General features: G+C 44.5%; 2 protein-coding genes and 1 long non-coding RNA gene across 5 annotated transcripts; 1 reads left to right on the top strand and 2 right to left on the bottom strand.

The window, feature by feature from the left end:
* Positions 1–389: 389 nt before the first annotated feature.
* On the top strand, positions 390–9,870 carry LOC115646575. Its single transcript, XR_003999066.1, has 3 exons — positions 390–400; positions 9,326–9,338; positions 9,373–9,870. It is a non-coding gene; the product is annotated as an uncharacterized LOC115646575 (long non-coding RNA).
* On the bottom strand, positions 2,719–20,253 carry LOC115646574 (acyl-coenzyme A thioesterase 13-like). Of its 2 annotated transcripts, XM_030552550.1 has the most exons (4): positions 20,123–20,253; positions 5,082–5,458; positions 3,993–4,177; positions 2,719–3,493 (listed from the first exon to the last, which is right to left on the bottom strand). In XM_030552550.1, the coding sequence occupies exons 2-4, from the start codon at positions 5,163–5,165 to the stop codon at positions 3,337–3,339; spliced, it is 426 nt and encodes a 141-aa protein (XP_030408410.1). In that variant the 5' UTR covers positions 5,166–5,458; positions 20,123–20,253; the 3' UTR covers positions 2,719–3,336. The 2 variants fall into 2 exon arrangements, with proteins under 2 accessions (XP_030408410.1, XP_030408411.1); XM_030552551.1 differs by lacking the exons at positions 5,082–5,458; positions 20,123–20,253 and adding an exon at positions 5,459–5,559.
* LOC115646573 (acyl-coenzyme A thioesterase 13-like) lies at positions 17,342–20,124 on the bottom strand. 2 transcript variants are annotated; one of them, XM_030552548.1, is made up of 3 exons: positions 19,746–20,124; positions 18,623–18,807; positions 17,342–18,123 (listed from the first exon to the last, which is right to left on the bottom strand). In XM_030552548.1, exons 1-3 carry the CDS (start codon positions 19,827–19,829, stop codon positions 17,967–17,969), a joined length of 426 nt encoding a protein of 141 aa, XP_030408408.1. In that variant the 5' UTR covers positions 19,830–20,124; the 3' UTR covers positions 17,342–17,966. The 2 variants fall into 2 exon arrangements, with proteins under 2 accessions (XP_030408408.1, XP_030408409.1); XM_030552549.1 differs by having other exon boundaries at positions 19,751–19,838.
* Positions 20,254–20,269: the final 16 nt, after the last annotated feature.

Below are 20,269 nucleotides of genomic sequence, written 5' to 3'. Positions count from 1 at the left end.
TAAATCTCTTGCTCTGAGAAGGGGATTCACCATCTTTCTTCTCTTGGGAAGGGCACGAGTTCTCACATTTTGGAAGTATGTTGAATTTCTCACATTGACAAAATGAGGCAGAGTATTTCCAACTATGGAAAACATTGAATATTCTGGTGTTAAAGTTCCCACCCTATGAGAGCAGTTCATGTCATTGAGCTGTTGTTTTTAGGCCATCTTTGGGGTCATATCCTGCTAGAGGTGTGAGAGCTGATGCAATCTTCACAACTCTAAAGGCCACGGTTCATTTTATTAAATCTTTTATGACACATAGTTGTGCTAACTTAAGTATATGTAACAGCTCTGCATAAACACTCAAAGCATACCTTTTGAAAAAGTTTAGCTGATTAGTTAATATTCTTTGACACATGTACACCACCCTTGTACTTCCTTAAACAATTTAATAGGAAAAATACAAAATTCAGTGAGGCTGTTCTCGCTACCTCTGTTGTAGCAAGAGTCCTACTTGATTCTTGGTGGTAGAGTTCTCTTGTGGCTCTTATATCTGAATCTGATAGGAATTGTACCCAAATCCCTGAAGAGGTTTCAACAGAGCAGACCAGTTAGAAGTATCTGTGGTTGGTCCAAGATTTCCATGTACCTTGGCAGTGGAAAAGGATGCTTGCAGAAGAGGATGCTTCCTACCAACTATGGAATATATGAATTTATGGGGCAAGCACTTTTATAATCCTCCTAAGCGTCAAAATGCCAAATCTCCACTCCTAACCTATTCAGTAGCATAGCTTTTGTCCAGAGGAAGAAACCGGTAAGTAGTTACTGTGGTGCACCAGATAGCATGAGGAAATGGTTGCATTTGGGGTGAGAGAAGAGTGGGCCTGAGAAGGGGCTGGAGCCAGGAGCTTACTGGAGGTTGAACTAGGTTTTTGTATCTTATACACCTACTGAATAACTGATAAGACTTTATTCCTCCATTATACTTTAAATAAAATCCCTTCCCAAGATCTTTACTAGATTACACTTAAATTGTTACAATAAATGATGCATCATAAGTCAAGCAGCTGTAACACATTTAGGTAACATAACACTTGTTATTAAACCCATGCTTCTAAATGTTCATAACAATAGTAAATTAACTGGTTTGGCTGAAATTTTACATGCTTGATTTATTGAGCAGAAACAGTTTTTAATCCTGTTAACAAGGCTAATGAAAAGTAAGCATATAAGGCCTTGCTCAGTAATAATGGCTGTGATGTGCACACAATACCAGGCACTAGTACTACAGTAAAATTCATGATAATCATTCCCTTCTTTATGTTGTATCTAAAAATAGTCCTGTCTATAATATGGGGCAAGTGTCTTAGAGAACACAGCTGCTCTGTGTCAGATCCCACAGAAATGATGAGCTACATGCCATTCTAGGGGGTGTCCCTGCAACAACCCCACCTGTTGCTTCCCTCCTCCCCTAACCTTCCTGGGCTACCGTGGCAGTGTCCCCCCATTTGTGTAATGAAGTAATAAAGAGTGCCGGAATAAGAAACACTGAGTTTTTAGTGAGATAAAATGAAAGGGAGGCAGCCTCCAACTGCTATGATAGTCCAGGCAGGACATTAAACAGTGGGGGGGAGAGGAGCCCAGCATCCTGCTATTATGATAGTCCAGGTAGTACAGAATCTTTTCTTTAGACATGAAGGGGGGGGGGGGGCGCTGATGGAAATCAGCTCCCACTTGCTATGATGAGGACAGTTACCAGCCATTCTGTACCATCTACCGGGAATGACTGGGAGTCATTCCTATTTTTACCCAGGCGCCCCTGGCCAACCTCACCTGAGGCCAGCTAGGAGCACTCGCAGGATAATGAGGACAGCTATCAGTCCTCTTGTACGGTACTGTCTGCAACTGGGGAGGGAAGGAGAGAGGATGCTGCTATTCATTTCCCCAGCACCGCGTCTACCAGCAGTAGACATAGGGTGACATATAAAAAAGTCAAGAAATGATTTTTTTCCCTTTTCTTTCACAGGGGAGGGGAGGGGCAAAATGATGACATATACCTTGAAACACCCTGGACAATGCGTTTGACCTACAGGCGTGCTTTTCGGGGACTGTGGGATAGCTGGAGTCCTCAGTACCCCCTCCCACCATCCATGAGCGTCCATTTGATTCTTTGACTTTCCGTTACGCTTGTCACACAGCACTGTGCTGTGGACTCTGTATCATAGCCTGGAGATTTTTTCAAATGCTTTCTCATTTCATCTTCTGTAACGGAGCTGTGATAGAACAGATTTGTCTCCCCATACAGTGATCAGATCCAGTATCTCCTGTATGGTCCATGCTGGAGCTCTTTTTGGATTTCGGACTGCCATCACCACCCGTGCTGATCAGAGCACCATGCTGGGCAAACAGGAAATGAAATTCAAAAGTTTGCGGGGCTTTTCCTGTCTACCTGGCCAGTGCATCTGAGTTTGGATTGCTGTCCAGAGCGGTCACAATGGTGCACTGTGGGATACCACCCGAGGCCAATACTGTCGATTTGAGGCCACTCTAACCCTAATCTGATATGGTAATACCGATTTCAGCGCTACTCCTCTCTTCGGGGAGGAGTATAGAAACTGGTTTAAAGAGCCCTTTATATCGATATAAAGGGCCTTGTTGTGTGGACGGGTGCAGCGTCACATCAGTTTAACGCTGCTAAAATCGGTTTAAATGTGTAGTGTAGACCAGGCCTTAATGTTGTAGTGTGAGAGCTTTTATTAAAAGTGCACTTCTGGAATTTTTTAATCAGTTAGGTATTTGCCAAATATAAAGACTTACCTATGTTCTCAATGTATTACATTTTCCATTTGCAAAATATTATTATTTCAGATTAATAACTAAAAATAGCAATACTGCACAAGTAACACCTGTTACTTTAATATCACTTTACAGTATAGGACCAAAAAATGCAGTTGATTAGTTGCTTTGGTTTTTGAAAGTTTATGAACTGACAGCCCTGGAGACTAGAAACATATTTTCATAAGAGAGGTACAAAATGGGGAGCAGAAAGCTTCCCCACACAGTACTACTAGTGAGCCTCAATACTGACCTTATCTTCAGGCACAGAAAAAGTACATTGGTCTCCATGTCTCTTCAGTCCTTAGTCTCTCTACCAAGACTGCAACAAGCTCAGAATTAGCGTCAGTTACAATGTGAACTCTTTTCCACTAGGAATGGGACTGAGACCAACTTATTTTACATAGATCATTTACTTGCCTTCAGATTGTGGTAACTTGATACAGCTTGAAATAGAAAAAAAAATCAATGCTAGCATCTTAAGCACAAACTTTCCTTTTTAGATATTATTTTCTTGTATTACTGTCCTAGGTATAGAGTATGTCTTCCTTGTGCTACAAACTTTCCTGTTGCCTTGTTTGTTACATCCACGCTGGCAAAGGCAATACTTCTTCCTTGCTTCAGAATCTGAGCTGTGATCAATATCTCTTCCTCAATCTTAGCAGCAGACATGTATCTTGAATAAAAAACAGAACAATTGTTTTATACAACAACATGCTACAAATCAGGGAACTTTCATCTGTTTAAAATTATTTTTTGAAGGAGCCACCAGACTTAGTTTTCATTTAACCCCTTGCACCTTTTCCCAAGCCTGACTCTTGCAGCTTCTCCTCAGGCAGAGTTCACATTAATGTTTCCACTGAAATTCTACGCATGAGAAGATTATAGAATTTGGACTTTGTTACCTAAAAGTACTTAGGACATTAAACCAAACATAATAAAAGAGGGAGCTTAAAGAAGATTTGACTGCCTCAAACTAGTGTCTCAACCACGTGACGATATTCCCAAACAAGATCTATACTGAGTTTATTAGAAGTTGTTCTTTCAGACTGCAGTTTGTCACTAAAGTGGTAGTTAGATCATGGAAGAAAAACTTAGCAGAAGCTGGTCCCTGTTAGTAGAACACATCAAACGTTAAGATTTAACATCTGACAGTAAGCATGTTCAATACATACGTAATGTTCATATCCACACTGACCCCACGCATTCCTCTTTCCGTGTACAACAATGCTGCTGTTGACACTACGTCTACCAGTGTAGCGGTCAAACCTCCATGCAATGTGCCACCTCTGTTTGTGTGCTCCTCCTCTATTTTCATTTCACAAACAAGCTTTCCAGGAGTTGCAGAAAGAACTGTCATCTGAACAAACAGAAATGAGGAACAAAATTCTGTTAATGCAAAATCTCCATAAGGGGAAACATATGGACAATTACAAGTCCGGTGAGTGCTCTCAAAGTAAACAGATCAACTTGAAAATAAATCTTGGTTCAGTTTTTAGACTAATGAGGGGAGGAGAAAAATAAAGGACTAAAACATTATGGTTTAAGTGTCAAGTCAGATGTTTTTATAAATCTCCAGCTGCAAATTGTTTCCCTAGGGAAATACATACCTCCTATAAAAACAAATATGCACACTGTATGCCGTGTTGGGGTGCCATGTCGGTTCCAGGATATTGGAGAGACAAGATGGATGGATAATGTATTTTACTGGACCAACTTCATCTAAAGAAGAGTTCTGTGTACGCTCAAAAGTTTTTCTCTCTCAGCAACAAAAGTTGATCCAATGAAAGATATTACCTCATCCATCCTGTGTCTCAACTATGCACTGTGTTTGTGTATTCTAATCATTGAGCTTTCAGTAGCTCTTTGAGACAAACTCTACTGAACTCTTATTAAAAATGGAAAGTTGACTTGTCTGACTTTATACCTGACATAATGCTAATGAAAAGCGTTTGCTTTGCTTTTTCCCCACGACACTGTTGGCTAGCACAGTTGCCAAGGGCATGTCTGTATTAGAAACATTACAATGGTGTTGGTGCACCACAATAGAGAAGACATTTAGCTACAGCCATTGAAGGAATATAGAAAGATGTTCTAAGATAAATATTAATACTATCCATCAAAATCATACCAAAAAAAATCAAGTTCTGCCAAGCCTACCTATCGATAGCTACACACAAATTGCTGATACACTTTGGAGGAAGCACTTCTCACATAACAAGCGCTATGCAATTGCCAGGCATCAATCCGACCTACAACTATACCTTACTCAACACCCCATCAAAGTTGGATGAGCTCAGCAGGCTTTTCATCATCTCCCGGAAGGACTGGATCGTGAGGGAGCTCATGGTTTAAAGACTGGTTGTGACGTCCTTTTTCCGCAGAGAGACCGGCACCTGCTCCTGCCAGCTGGGAAGAGTCCCTGGAACTGGGAGAACCTACTGAGCTCCGTGGGGCTGGGAGCAGCTGCAGCAGCAAGAGGCCGGGTGACCTCTAATACACGCAGCACGAGAAGGGGGCTGGCCCGAGCCCGCCCCCCGCGCTCTCCCTGGCCCCTCCCGCGAGGCCACAGCAGCCTGGTTCGGCCCCTCCCCGATTCACCACGTTCCACAGGCCGAACGTTCGCGGCCCTTGTTACCACCTTCACGGAAGTCTCGCGCGCGCCCCACGCTGGGCTCGTGGGGTGGGGCGGGGCATGAGCTCGCTGCCCCCCTTGCCGCCAAGGCCGAGCGCGGAACGTGCGTCTGCTAGCAGGGCGGGGATTGGGTGAGTGCCGCGCAGGCGCGTTGCTTGGGGGTGGCCGGGAGCCGGTGCAGGTTTGTGCGGGACGCGGGGCGGGCTGGAGGCTGCTGCTGCGCCGGGCCCTGACTCCCGCTCCTTTGCTTTCCAGAGGGCGCTGAACTCCTACTTCGAGCCGCCCGTGGAGTAGCGAGATGTGGGCGGGAGCCCCCCGGGCCGGGCCCCGACGGAGACCTGGTGAGCGAGGCCGCGGAGGGCTGTGGGGGTCGGGGTCAAGCTCGCAGGGAAGGTGACAGCCGAGCCCTGGCCCAGCACCCGCCTCATCTGCCTCGCTCCCCCTTGGCCGGCGCGTTGCAGCTGTAGGGGGGCTCCGCGGCCAGGTTCTGCTTCTCTAGCGTTGCTGATGCTGCTCGTCCCCCGCCGTGAAGCTCCTTCCCAAAGGCGGGGCGAGTCTCAAAATCCACCCCGGTGTGAGGCTCTCAGGCTCTGATAGCCCCCCTCCCGTGCAGCCTGTGTGTATCAGTGAGCTGCCTGCCCGAGTCCGGTTTGTTTCATATATCCCTGCACAACAGCATAGATACCGACACCTGTAGAATCATAAAATATCAGGGTTAGGGACCTCAGGAGGTCATCTAGTCCAACCCCCTGCTCAAAGCAGGACCAACACCAATTAAATCATCCCAACCAGGACTTTGTCAAGCCTGACTGTAAAAACCTCTAAGGATGGAGATTCCACCACCTCCCTAGGTAACCCATTCCAGTGCTTCACCACCCTCCTAGTGAAATAGTGTTTCCTAATATCCAACCGAGACCTCCCCCACTGCAACTTGAGACCATTACTTCTTGTTTTGTCATTTGCCACCACTGAGAACAGCCAAGCTCCATTCTCTTTGGAATCCCCCTTCAGGTAATTGAAGGCAGATATCAAATCCCCCCTCACTTTTCTGCAGACTAAATAACCCCAATTCCGTCAGTCTCTCCTTGTAAGTCCTGTGCCCCAACCCCCTAATCATTTTTGCTGGGCTCTCTCCTGTTTGTACACATGCCTTCTGTAGTGGGTGACCCAAAACTGGATGCAATACTCCAGGTGTGGCCCCACCAGTGCCAAATAGAGGGGAATAATCACTTCCCTCTATCTGATGGCAGTGCTCCTACTAATGCAGCCCAATGCACCTGTCACCTTCTTGGCAACAAGGGCACACTATTGACTCATATCAGCTTCTCATCCACTGTAATCCCCATGTCTTTTTCTGCAGAACTGCCACGTAGCCGGTTGGTCCCCAGCCTGTAGCGGTGCATGATTGTCTTCCATCCTAAGTGCAGGACTCTGCACTTGTCCTTGTTGAACCTCATTAGATTTCTTTTGGCCCAATCCTCCAGTTTGTCTACGTCTCACTGGTCCCTATCCCTACCTTCCAGCTTACCTACCTCTCCCCCCATCTTAGTGTTATCTGCAAAATTGCTGAGGGTGCAACCCATCCCATCATCTAGATCATTTACTGAAGATGAAAGCAGCAAAGAATCCTGTGGCACCTTATAGACTAACAGACGTTTTGGAGCATGAGCTTTCCTTGGTGAATACCCACTTCATCAGATGCATTAAGTGGAAATTTCCAGGGGCAGGTATATATATGCAAGCAAGAAGCAAGCTAGAGATAATGAGGTTAGCTCAATCAGGGAGGATGAGGCCCTGTTCTAGCAGTTGAGGTGTGAAAACCAAGGGAGGAGAAACTGGTTTTGTAGTTGGCAAGCCATTCACAGTCTTTGTTTAATCCTGAGCTGATGGTGTCAAATTTGCAGATGAATTGAAGCTCAGCAGTTTCTCTTTGAAGTCTGGTCCTGAAGCTTTTTTGCTGCAGGATGGCCACCTTAAGGTCTGCTATAGTGTGGCCAGGGAGGTTGAAGTGTTCTCCTACAGATTTTTGTGTATTGCCATTCCTAATATCTGATTTGTGTCCGTTTATCCCGTTCCATAGAGACTGTCCAGTTTGGCCGATGTGCATAGCAGAGGGGCATTGCTGGCATATGATGGTGTATATTACATTGGTGGACGTGCAGGTGAGTGAACCGGTGATGGTGTGGCTGATCTGGTTAGGTCCTGTGATGATGTCGCTGGTGTAGATATGTGGGCAGAGTTGGCATCAAGGTTTGTTGCATGGATTGGTTCCTGAGCTAGAGTTACTGTGGTGCAGTGTGCAGTTACTGGTGAGAATATGTTGCAGGTTGGCAGGTTGTCTGTGGGTGAGGAACATATATGAGCCACACAAACCCTAAAAGTAGAAAGTTATGCTAATTTTAACTATTTAGACTTTTTAAAAACAGCTCTGGTGTAAAGTAATACTATGAAATTAACCAAGATGATAGTGCTGGGAACAGGGACGTGCCTTTGGCTATCCTTGTAAAAGTCCAGTCCATCTAGATTTGGTAGTTAGAAATTTTTGAGGATTGTACTTGCATAGAGAGCTTATTGGGTGCTTCTTCATTTTCTGAAAGTTTCAGTTACATCACCCATGTTCCAAAGCAATTACATAGAGATGAAATCTTCACATAGGGTGGGGGAGAGACCGAAAACGGAAATACTGGATTGGGAAGATGATCATGAATTCTACTGTAGTACTACTGCCTGGTATTGTGTGCACGTTACAGCCATTATTACTGAGCAAGGCCTTATATGCTTACACAGTTCTCTAATATGGCAGAGGCAAGTGTTATTTACAGTCAAGTTACCTCAAATAATGTCATCTCCATGTGCTTTGAGTCTGCTGTCTGCAAAATGGGGCTATCACTCCGTATGTAACTTAGTGGTTCAGTGCATTACACAGTACAGTACACTCGCTAATGGAGTTACTCCTTCAGCTCAAATAGTCAAGGTCTGTGCTGTGACACTGAAAACCCTGAGGCTATGGCTACACTTGAAATTTCGGAGTGCTGCCGCGGCAGCGCTTTGAAGTGTGAGTGTAGTCGGAGCGCCAGCGCTGGGAGAGCTCTCACCCGTAAAGGAGTGGTTTACGTGCAGCGCTGGGAGAGCTCTCTCCCAGCGCTGTACGTAAACCACATCCTTTATGGGTGTAGCTTGCAGCACTGGGAGCCGCGCTCCCAGCGCTGCGGCACTGATTACACTGAGGCTTTACAGCGCTGTATCTTGCAGCGCTCAGGGGGGTGTTTTTTCACACCCCTGAGCGCGAAAGTTGCAGCGCTGTAAAGTGCCAGTGTAGCCATGGCCTGGGTGTGAATAGCGCTGATGAACAATGCAGAGGATCATCTGAATTCACTTGATACTGTTTTTTCCCCTCCCAAGGGTCCGGTGGGAAAGAGTATATGATTATGTAATGAAAGGCAGCATCCTAATGCATATACAAAATGGGAGTACATTAAGATTGTGTTCATAATATTTTAGTGTTTTACTCTGAAATTTTAACTTTTGAGAGTTTTTTATAGTTATGTATATGGATAAAGTCCATGTGTCTCATGCATCAAAGTAAGTGTGGGAATATGTAAGGTTAACTTTCATAGTCCACATTTTTAACCAAATGTGCAAACTGTATAGATTAGCTGTTTCCCTATTTTTAATTGAGCCTAGAATCAAGGGAAGATATCATTCATCCTCCGCTTCCTGTAGAGATTAGGGTTTTTCCTTTCCAAAAACTATTTCTGGCCTTAAAGCAGCAAGGGCCAGTAGGGGGTTGTTCCTTTTTTGTTGCAGCAGGCTTTCCACTGCCTCTCTGTGCTGGTTACACCCTCCACTGCATTGAGTACTACAGACCTTAAGAAAGCAGAGGGGGGTTGAGAATAATAAGAGACTTCTTTGAGACGTAGAGGAGAAGGGTTGCTGAGAATAGTAGTTTTACTGGAAATTCCAAGTTCTGAAGCCCTGCTTCCCAGTGGTTGGACACCAGAGGAGGATTCCTCCACTTTGGCAATCACTTATGGAGCAGATTTTTGCCAGTAGTAGCACGGTCTTTAAGTGGACTAGTAATACAATTTTTCAAAGTGTAAAACTTAGCTTTTTTACTTGTTTTTTCCCCTTAGTGGCAGTTTTTTGTTTTTGTGAAAAAGTATTTTTAGTTTCAGCACAGGAGATCTTGCAAAAACTCATAAGGCCAACAATGGTTACAATTCCCTGCCCTGTACTAGCAACACCCTAAAGCAGAGGTAGGCAACCTATGGCACGCGTGCTGAAGGCAGCACGTGAGCTGATTTTCAGTGGCACTCGTGCTGCCCGGGTCCTCAAGTTTCTTAACCATTTTCAAAACCTTATTTACTTTACATACAACAATAGTTTAGTTATATATTATAGACTTATAGAAATCTTCTAAAAACCTTAAATTACAGTAAATAAATGAAGACTTGGCACACCACTTCTGAAAAGTTGTCAACCCCTGCCCTAAAATAATGATTTATGAAGCATAAGCACAGAGCCATTCAAAGATCATAATGTTCTCCCACAACTAGGGAACTACAGAAGTGTCAGCATAAGTTATTAACCCACTTGTACAAGAAAGGGAACTTCAACCTAGAAGCAAATTGGAACCAGCTCTATCCATCAAGACCTAACTAGAATTTAACTGTCTCTACTTGAGAGAGAGAGGCAATCACTCATTTTCTCCACTAGGCTGCTCTCAAACTTCTCTAAAGTATGGAGTTCTTAAACTTTCATGATATGGAGATCGCACCTTAATAGAGATGAAGGTCACTTCCAGATACTAAACTTAGGCTCCAGTCCTGCAACTTGCTCTGCAAGGGCAGACACTTATCCTCAGGTCCACTAAAGTCAATGGTGCATGGGTTTGCCTGCAGATTAGGTTTTAGGATTGGAACCCTGAGGCTATGTCCACACTATCCAGCTTTTAGCAACATGGCTGTGCTGCTACAGCCATGCAGTTAAAAAGCATGCAGTGTACCCGCTGTTTGCAGGAGGGAACTTCTACCCACAATGAGCTGTGTTAGTGTTGGTGACAAAGCGCTGTTCATGCCAGCGCTTGTTGGCAAAACTCATCTTTTGAGGTGTGTGTATGTGTTCAACACCTTTGAATAACAAAAGTTTTGTTTTTCACTTGTCAGTGTAGACAGAGCCTAAATTGATAGATAAATGATCAGGCAGAATGCTGCTCTTTTGTGCTCTTGATTAATCTACCTTCACTTAAATTAGTGCATACCTTGTGTTCTTAATTATTTACATGGGGTTTCCATTGAGATGCTGAACTAATAAATTTTCCTGCTTTTACTCCTTCGTACTTAAGGACAATGTCAAGGTTGATTAGCCTAAATTTAACCAACTTTTTCTGTCTAGAAACTCTGTAGAATTCTATATGCAGATATTACAAAAATAACATTGTGGGACTCAGAGTGGTAGCCGTGTTAGTCTGTATCAGCAAAAACAATGAGGTGTCCTTGTGGCACCTTTGAGACTAACATATTTATTTGGGCATTGCTTATGCCCAAATAAATATGTTAGTCTCTAAGGTGCCACAAGGACACCTCATTGTTTTTGTTATAGGACTATTTGAATCAAATATAGGTATGTTTATTTTAATCCTGAATATAATCAGAAAGGCAGGAGTTCCTGAGCTGGAGGAAAGTAAAGAGAAACTGGTAAGCAAACTGATAGTTTTCAGACTTTTAAAAGGTGATTATCAGAGTCAGTTGAAACATTCACGGAACACAAGAAATTAATAGAAAACTTCATTTTGACAGTTTCCAACCAGCTCTAATGCCAGAAAAAAATCGTAAGTGTAGGATGCAACTAAGCAGGTTAATCTTGCGTTCCGAGCCATAACTTTAGCTAGACACTTGGGAGGTCCAAAATTATATCTCTCGATCTCTTGGTGTGTTTGCTGTTATAAACCCAGGTAGAAAATAATCTTTTATAGTAATATTCAAAATGAATTTAAACCATTCAGCTCTGGCATTTTTCCACTTGCTGGTTTGTCATTTTTACTGACATTTGATCTGGTATTTCTCTTTCATAGAGACTTGTTACTGCTATTATATTGAGGTATATATGACTAACCTGCACTCAGTTTCTGGTCTCTACTCAAAATAATTAGTCCCTTATTTTGAGTAATCCCTGCCATTTCAATAGGGGAAACATATTCAGAGTAGGGATATCAGACTCTGAGTGCAATATAATTAAGTGCAAATTCTATTTTATCGAACAGATTACATGTATAAAGTCAAACTGTCTAAAATATGACAACATTCACATGGTATGCGTGAATATCTGTTACACAGCATCTACCTCCTAGAAAAAAAAATCTGAGCTTTGTCACTATAATTCCTATAAAAATTTATAACATCTATGGATATTTAAAGGAAGAATGTAGGTAAGTGAATAAAAATGATCAGACCAAGTGAAACTACTGTGGGCTAATTAGGACAAAGGAAGTGATGAAAACAAGAGGCTTCATGAGTACAGCCAAAGGGCTTCGGTAGCAGTAATCACAAGACAAGTCAGAGAAGCATGAAGAAAACACGAGTGCAGATAAGTTTCTCCATACCTCATTATACATGCTGCTTACTCTAGAGCAGCGGTGGGCAAACTGTGGCCTGTGGGCCACATCTGGCTCCTGGCTCAGGAGGCTAACCCTCCTCAGCCCCTCCCCCGCTGTTTCCCCTTCCCCAGAGCCTCAGCTCACTGCACCACCAGCACAATGCTCTGGGTAGCGGGGCTGTGAGCTCCTGGGGCAAGGCAAGACCAGGGGTTCTGGAGGTGAAGGGATGGTTGGATGGGGCAGAGGCCCTAGGGGGGCAGTCAGGAAAGTGAGGGGGAGTTGGATGGGACAGTCAGGGGCAGGTATGGGACAGGGAGAAGGGCTGGTTGGATGGGGCATGGGTTTCCAGAGGGCAGTCAGGAATGAGAGGAGGGGTTGGATGGGACACGGGGAGGGCAGTCGGGGGATAGGGAGCGGGGAGGGTGGATGGGCCCCCCCCCCCCCGGGACTCCTGCCCCATCAGGGAATGGGGGGGGAGGGCAGTTGGATGGGGCAGGAGTCTGGGGAGGGCCGGTGGATATGGGGCGGGGACAGGCTATGCCTGGCTGTTTTAGGAGGCACAGCGTCCCCTTGCTGCCCCTCCATACAATTTCCAAAACCTGATGCAGCCCCCAGGCCAAAAAGTTTGTCCACCTCTGATCTAAAGCATCCTTTGTTGTATCTATAACAGCCATCTGCGAGGCATGTATTGCATACAGAGTTAACTCGCTTGGCAGCATCTATAGACAAGCGGGGCAGGTATGATGACCGTACCTGAGATTGCTGATTGAGATGCTGCTGCTGTCGCTTCCCCGGGGCCTGGCAGCATCATTCACTGCTCCATCAATTGAACGGATACCAACCGGGAAGGGAGGGTCGGGGGGGGGGGGGGCGGGCAGTGGCCAGGCACTAGACCAAGATGCCTAATGTCTTCTTCCTGCTGCTCAATCAGGGAGCTGCTGCTGCCTGGATCCCCAGTGCGGTGGCAGCAGGAGCAAGACATCAACGGCTGTTCCTCCGTTCACCTTCCAGCAGCAGCAGCTGATGCTAACGCAGCAGCACCGCCTGGAGACACCCCCTGGCGCCGTATCCCAGCCCCACACCAGGCAGCTCAGGGGAAGGGGTGGGGGTGCGCGCTGTAGGTTGCACAGTCAGCCCAGCCCTTGCCAGGGGTTCCCAGGGAGAGCTCCGGGAGACCAGAGTAGGGGAGGCGGGGCCCGGAGATGGAACCTGCCCTGGGCTCTCGCAGTAGTGTGTCATGCTCCCGCTCACACTGGCCTCAGGGCCATGCAAAGAGTGGGTAGGTGTCTAGCCGTGTGGGGTTTGGGTGGGTGGGTTCCCGATGCAAGAAGCAGAAGGGTGGGAAGGGAGAGGGTCTCTGGGCAGTGTAAGTGGGAGGCGGGTGTTTCACACACTAAAGCAAATGTTTAAAAATAATGTTGATAATAAGCAGCAGATGTGGATGCAGATTCCCAGCTCCTCACTAAAGTAAGGAGTTACTCACTAAAATAGTCACCATTTTTTTCATGAGATTTCACACTTCCTAAATGTTGCTGCTTTTGCATTTTCAGCTCAATAACTATGGCATGTTTGCATCCAATATCTGCAGAAATGTGAATTTTCACAGATTCACTCCAAAATAGTTGGTTCATTTTCATTCTTAAATAGGCCTATTTCTGCTCAACACCAGGTCCCATAGAAAACAGACCTGGTTTTGCTCAAAAAAATCCACCTACCTTAACATTTTAAACAAGTAGTTTCACTTTCAAGTAACACAGTGCAAAGAGATTTGAAATTCAAGTATTTAATTATAAATATATTGTATAACTCTGTTCCAACCCACCTACCTGCCAAACCCTCTCTTCTACCTCCCAAGCTCTATTCTGCCTAGTTCTATAGCTATAGTTTCTCTAAAGCACCTATAACTGCTCACTTAGGTAAATACTGTATTCCAGTTAAAAAGAGTGCCCTAAAAAGCAAACAAATTTTCATCTTTCAGTGTCCAGGAAATTGTCTTCTGCCTTTTTCCTTTCCTTCTACCTTCTTCCTTTCTGTTTTCCCAACTGTAAGCTGGTCCTGGGAAGATGCCATTTCCTGGGGCTTCATACCTACTTTTCCAGAAGACCAACTAAGGCTGGTGCCTGCTTTGTGAGACAGTTAGTAATACAAGTTTTCAAACTGCAATACTGAATTATTGTTAAAAACATCTGAGTGGGGCCTTAGAAGATTAACCAATTAGCATTCACAGAAATAAAATTACAAGCAATATAAAATATGTTGTGCTGCTGGTTTTGCTTCCTAGTTCTGTGATTCTCTGTATTGGCTGTCTAGGCCGGTGTTTTTCAGACTCCTTTTTCTAAGTAAAAAATTATCCTTACATTTACTGTAAAAGAATATATTTTTTTTATCCCTGATCAGCCTTTGTGTGTGTTTTAAGAGGCTGACATAGAATACTTGACCTTGAAAGATAAGGGGGTGTGTGTGTGCATGGAATTAGATTTTCTTGGCTTTAGATTGTAACAAAATGTTCAGTGCCTCATGACCCTCCTGACTGCCTTGGGGAAGTGTTGCTACACATTGATTGAGAAACACTGGTCTGGTTGCTTTATATAGTTATGGAAAATTGACTTTACCACCTGAAACAGCTCTAATAAATATGGCAGACGTATTTGTACAAATCCTGCCTTTTTGCGTGAATAATTTTCACTTACACCTCTACCCCGATATAGCACGAATTTGGATATAACGCGGCAAAGCAGCGCCATCTGGCGGATCAAAGAAATGACAATGTATTAGATATTCAATTCAGTGATTCCACAGAGTTTAAAATCATCATATTTTGGTGTAGACCCATTTATAAGCTGATCCCCGCTCTCTGATCTGTCATTTTGCCAGAAATATTCGGCTTATGAACGAGTATACACGGTACATTAATTTTTAAAAAGGAGGTAATGGTCATCTTGGAAAAAGTTGCATTTTATATTAAAAAATAAAAAATATTAATGATAAACCTCTATAATACAACTACTACCACTTGACCTCAAACACTTTAAGGTTTTGGCTGCCCCTAAAGTTATTCTGGAAATATTCTTTGCTTCAGAATGGTTGTAAAATTTTCAACATCTCACAACCCTCCTGATTGCATTTTGTGATGCACAGTCCCACCCCTAGAGGTTGAGGCACTGAGAAACACTGCTCTAGCACAATATAACTATACAACTTTCCACAGTGAAAATAGTTTCTTCATCTGGGCTGAATGAGCTTACTTAGGGGACGTCTACACTACAGTATTATTCCGATTTTACATAAACCCGTTTTGTAAAACATTGTATAAAGTCAAGTGCACGCGGCCACACAAAGCACAGTAATTCGGTGGTGTGTGTCCATGTACTGAGGCTAGCGTCGATTTCTGGAGCGTTGCACTGTGGGTAGCTATCCCATAGCTATTCCATAGTTCCCGCAGTTGCCCCGCCCATTGGAATTCTGGGTTGAGATCCCAATGCATGATGGTGCAAAAACAGTATTGTGGGTGATTCTGGGTAAATGTCATCACTCAATCCTTCCTCCGTGACAGCAACGGCAGACAATCATTTCGCGCCCTTTTTCCCTGGATTGCCCTGGCAGACGCCATAGCATGGCAACCATGGAGCCCGTTTTGCCTTTTGTCACTGTCATCGTATGTGTACTGGATGCCGCTGAGAGAGGCGGTACTGCAGCGCTACACAACAGCATTTATTTGCCTTTGCAAGGTAGCAGAGATGGTTACCAGTTGTTCTGTACTGTCTGCTGTGCCATTGTAAATTGGCAATTAGATGACAGTTATCAGTCGTTCTGTACCATCTGCTGCTGTCACGGGTGCTCCTGGCTGACCTTCGCTGAGGGTGGCCGGGGGTGCAAAGACAAAAATGGGAATGACCCCGAGTCATTCGCTCCTTTATGTTGTATCTAAAAATAGTCAGTCCTGCCTAGAATATGGGGCAAGTGTCCTAGAGAACCAGTGTATCAGAGAACCAGAGAACATAGCTGCTCTGTGTCAGATCCCACAGAAATGATGAGCTGCATGCTTTTCTAGGGGGTGTCCCTGCAACAACCCCACCTGTTGCTTCCCTCCTTCCCCAACCTTCTTGGGCTACCGTGGCAGTGTCCCCCCATTTGTGTGATGAAGTAATAAAGAGTGCAGGAATAAGAAACACTGACTTTTTAGTGAGATAAAATGAGGGGGAGGCAGCCTCCAGCTGCTATGATATTCTAGGCAGTACACAATCTTTTCTTTAGACATGAAGGGGGGGGGGTTGATGGAAATCAGCCCCCAGTTGCTATGATGAGGACCGTTACCAGCCATTCTGTACCATCTACTAGGAATGACCGTGAGCCATTCCTATTTTTACCCAGGCACCCCCGGCCGACCTCACCTGAGGCTAGCCAGGAGCGCTCACAGGATGATGACAGCTATCAGTCCTTTTGTACGGTACCATCTGCCACCGGGGAGGGAAGGAGAGAGGATGCTGCTATTCATTTCCCCAGCGCATGTCTACCAGCAGTAGACATAGGGTGACATATAAAAAAGTCAAGAAATGATTTTTTTCCCTTTTCTTTCATGGGGGGGAGGGGGGAATTGATGACATATACCCTGAGACATCCTGGACAATGTGTTTGACCCTACAGGCATGCTTTTTGGAGACTGCGGGGACTGTGGGATAGCTGGAGTCCTCAGTACCCCTCCCTCCCTCCCTCCCTCCATGAGCGTCCATTTGATTCTTTGGCTTTCCGTTATGCTTGTCACACAGCACTGTCCTGTGGACTCTATCATAGCCTGGAGATTTTTTCAAATGCTTTCTCATTTCGTCTTCTGTAACGGAGCTCAGATAGAACAGATTTGTCTCCCCATACAGCGATCAGATCCAGTATCTCCCGTATGGTCCATGCTGGAGCTCTTTTTGGATTTGGGACTGCATCACCACCCGTGCTGATCAGAGCTCCACGCTGGGCAAACAGGAAATGAAATTCAAAAGTTTGCGGGGCTTTTCCTGTTTACCTGGCCAGTGCATCCGAGTTCGGATTGCTGTCCAGAGCGGTCACAATGGTGCACTGTGGGATACCGCCCGGAGGCCAATACCGTCGATTTACAGCCACACTAAGCCTAATCCGATATGGTAATACCGATTTCAGCGCTACTCCTCTTGTCAGGGAGGAGTATAGAAACTGGTTTAAAGAGCCCTTTATATTGATAAAGGGCGTCGTTGTGTGGACGGGTGCAGCGTTAAATTGGTTTAACGCTGCTAAAATCGGTTTAAACGCGTAGTGTGGACCAGGCCTTAATGTTGTAGTGTGAGAGCTTTTACTAAAAGTGCACTTCTTGAATTTTCTAAGCAGTTAGGCATTTGCCAAATATAAAGACTTACCTATGTTCTCAATGTATTACATTTTCCATTTGCAAAATATTATTTCAGATTAATAATTTAAAATAGCAATACTGCACAAGTAACACCTGTTACTTTAATATCACTTTACAGTATAGGACCAAAAAATGCAGTTGATTAGTTGCTTTGGTTTTTGAAAGTTTATGAACTGACAGCCCTGGAGACTACAAACATATTTTCATAAGAGAGGTACAAAATGAGGAGCAGAAAGCTTCCCCACACAGTACTACTAGTGAGCCTCAATACTGACCTTATCTTCAGGTACAGAAAAAGTACATGGGTCTCCATGTCTCTTCAGTCCTTGGTCTCTCTACCAAGACTGCTACAAGCTCAGAATTAGTGCCAGTTACAATGTGAACTCTTTTCCACTAGGAATGGGACTGAGACCAACTTATTTTACATAGATCATTTACTTGCCTTCAGATTGTGGTAACTTGATACAGCTTGAAATAGAAAAAAAAAAACATCAATGCTAGCTTCTTAAGCACAAACTTTCCTTTTTAGATATCATTTTCTTCTATTACTGTCCTAGGTATTTAGTATGTCTTCCTTGTGCTACAAACTTTCCTGTTGCCTTGTTTGTTACATCCACGCTGGCAAAGGCAATACTTCTTCCTTGCTTCAGAATCTGAGCTGTGATCAATATCTCTTCCCCAATCTTAGCAGCAGACATGTATCTTGAATAAAAAACAGAACAATTGTTTTATACAATAACATGCTACAAATCAGGGAACTTTCATCTGTTTAAAATTATTTTTTGAAGGAGCTACCAGACTTAGTTTGCAGTTAACCCCTTGCACCTTTTCCCAAGCCTGACTCTTGCAGCTTCTCCTCAGGCAGAGTTCACATTAATGTTTCCATTGAAATTCTATGCATGAGAAGATTATAGAATTTGGACTTTGTTACCTAAAAGTACTTAGGACATTAAACCAAACTTAATAAAAGAGGGAGCTTAAAGAAGATTTGACTGCCTCAAACTAGTGTCTCAACCACGTGACGATATTCCCAAACAAGATCTATACTGAGTTTATTAGAAGTTGTTCTTTCAGACTGCAGTTTGTCACTAAAGTGGTAGTTAGATCATGGAAGAACAACTTAGCAGAATCTGGTCCCTGTTAGTAGAACACATCATATGTTAAGATTTAACATCTGACAGTAAGCATGTTCAATACATACGTAATGTTCATATCCACACTGACCCCAGGCATTCCTCTTTCTGTGTACAACAATGCTGCTGTTGACACTACGTCTACCAGTGTAGCGGTCAAACCTCCATGCAATGTTCCACCTCTGTTTGTGTGCTCCTCCTCTATTTTCATTTCACAAACAACCTTTCCAGAAGTTGCAGAAAGAACTGTCATCTGAACAAACAGAAATGAGGAACAAAATTCTGTTAATTCAGAATCTCCATAAGGGGATGTCCATATGTTTATGGACAATTACAAGTCCGGTGAGTGCTCTCAAAGTAAACAGATCAACTTGAAAATAAATCTTGGTTCAGTTTTTAGACTAATGAGGGGAGGAGAAAAATAAAGGACTAAAACATTATGGTTTAAGTGTCAAGTCAGATGTTTTTATAAATCTCCAGCTGCAAATTGTTTCCCTAGGGAAATACATACCTCCTATAAAAACAAATATGCATACTGTATGCAGTGTCGGGGTGTCATGTCGGTTCCAGGATATTGGAGAGACAAGATGGGTGAGTAACGTCTTTTACTGGACCAACTTCATCTAAAGAAGAGTTCTGTGTACGCTCAAAAGTTTTTCTCTCTCAGCAACAAAAGTTGATCCAATGAAAGATATTACCTCATCCATCCTGTGTCTCAACTATGCACTCTGTTTGTGTATTCTAATCATTTTGAGCTTTCAGTAGCTCTTTGAGACAAACTCTACTGAACTCTTATTAAAAATGGAAAGTTGACTTGTCTGACTTTATACCTGACATAATGCTAATGAAAAGTGTTTGCTTTGTTTTTTCTCCCCATGACACTGTTGGCTAGCACAGTTGCCAAGGGCTTGTCTGTATTAGAAACATTACAATGGTGTAGGTGCACCACAATAGAGAAGACATTTAGCTACAACCATTGAAGGAGTTCTTTTGTTGCTGTAGTAAATGTAGAAAGATGTTCTAAGATAAATATTAATACTATCCATCAAAATCATACCCCAAAAAAATCAAGTTCTGCCAAGCCTACATATCGATAGCTACACACAAATTGCTGATACACTTTGGAGGAAGCACTTCTCATATAACAAGCGCTATGTAATTGCCAGGCATCAATCCGACCTACACCTATACCTTACTCAACACCCGATCAAAGTTGGATGAGCTCAGCAGGTTTTTCATCATCTCCCGGAAGGACTGGATCGTGAGGGAGCTCATGGTTTAAAGACTGGTTGTGACGTCCTTTTTCCGCAGAGAGACCGGCACCTGCTCCTGCCAGCTGGGAAGAGTCCCTGAAACTGGGAGCACCTACTGAGCTCCGTGGGGCTGGGAGCAGCTGCAGCAACAAGAGGCCGGGTGACCTCTAATACACGCAGCACGAGAAGGGGGCTGGCCCGAGCCCGCCCCCCGCGCTCTCCCTGGCCCCTCCCGCGAGGCCACAGCAGCCTGGTTCGGCCCCTCCCCGATTCACCACGTTCCACAGGCTGAACGTTCGCGGCCCTTGTTACCACCTTCACGGAGGTCACGCGCGCGCCCCGCCCCCCCCCCCCGGTTTCGTGGGGTGGGGCGGGGCTTGAGGTCGCTGCCCCCCTTGCCGCCAAGGCCGAGCGCGGAACGTGCGTCTGCTAGCAGGGCTGCGGGGATTGGGTGAGTGCCGC

This window comes from Gopherus evgoodei, chromosome 2 (genome assembly GCF_007399415.2).
Source record: "Gopherus evgoodei ecotype Sinaloan lineage chromosome 2, rGopEvg1_v1.p, whole genome shotgun sequence".
In the NCBI taxonomy this organism is placed as follows: Eukaryota; Metazoa; Chordata; order Testudines; family Testudinidae; genus Gopherus; species Gopherus evgoodei.
Note: the sequence above shows the minus strand (reverse complement) of the source record. Positions and strands in the feature narration are given on the sequence as shown.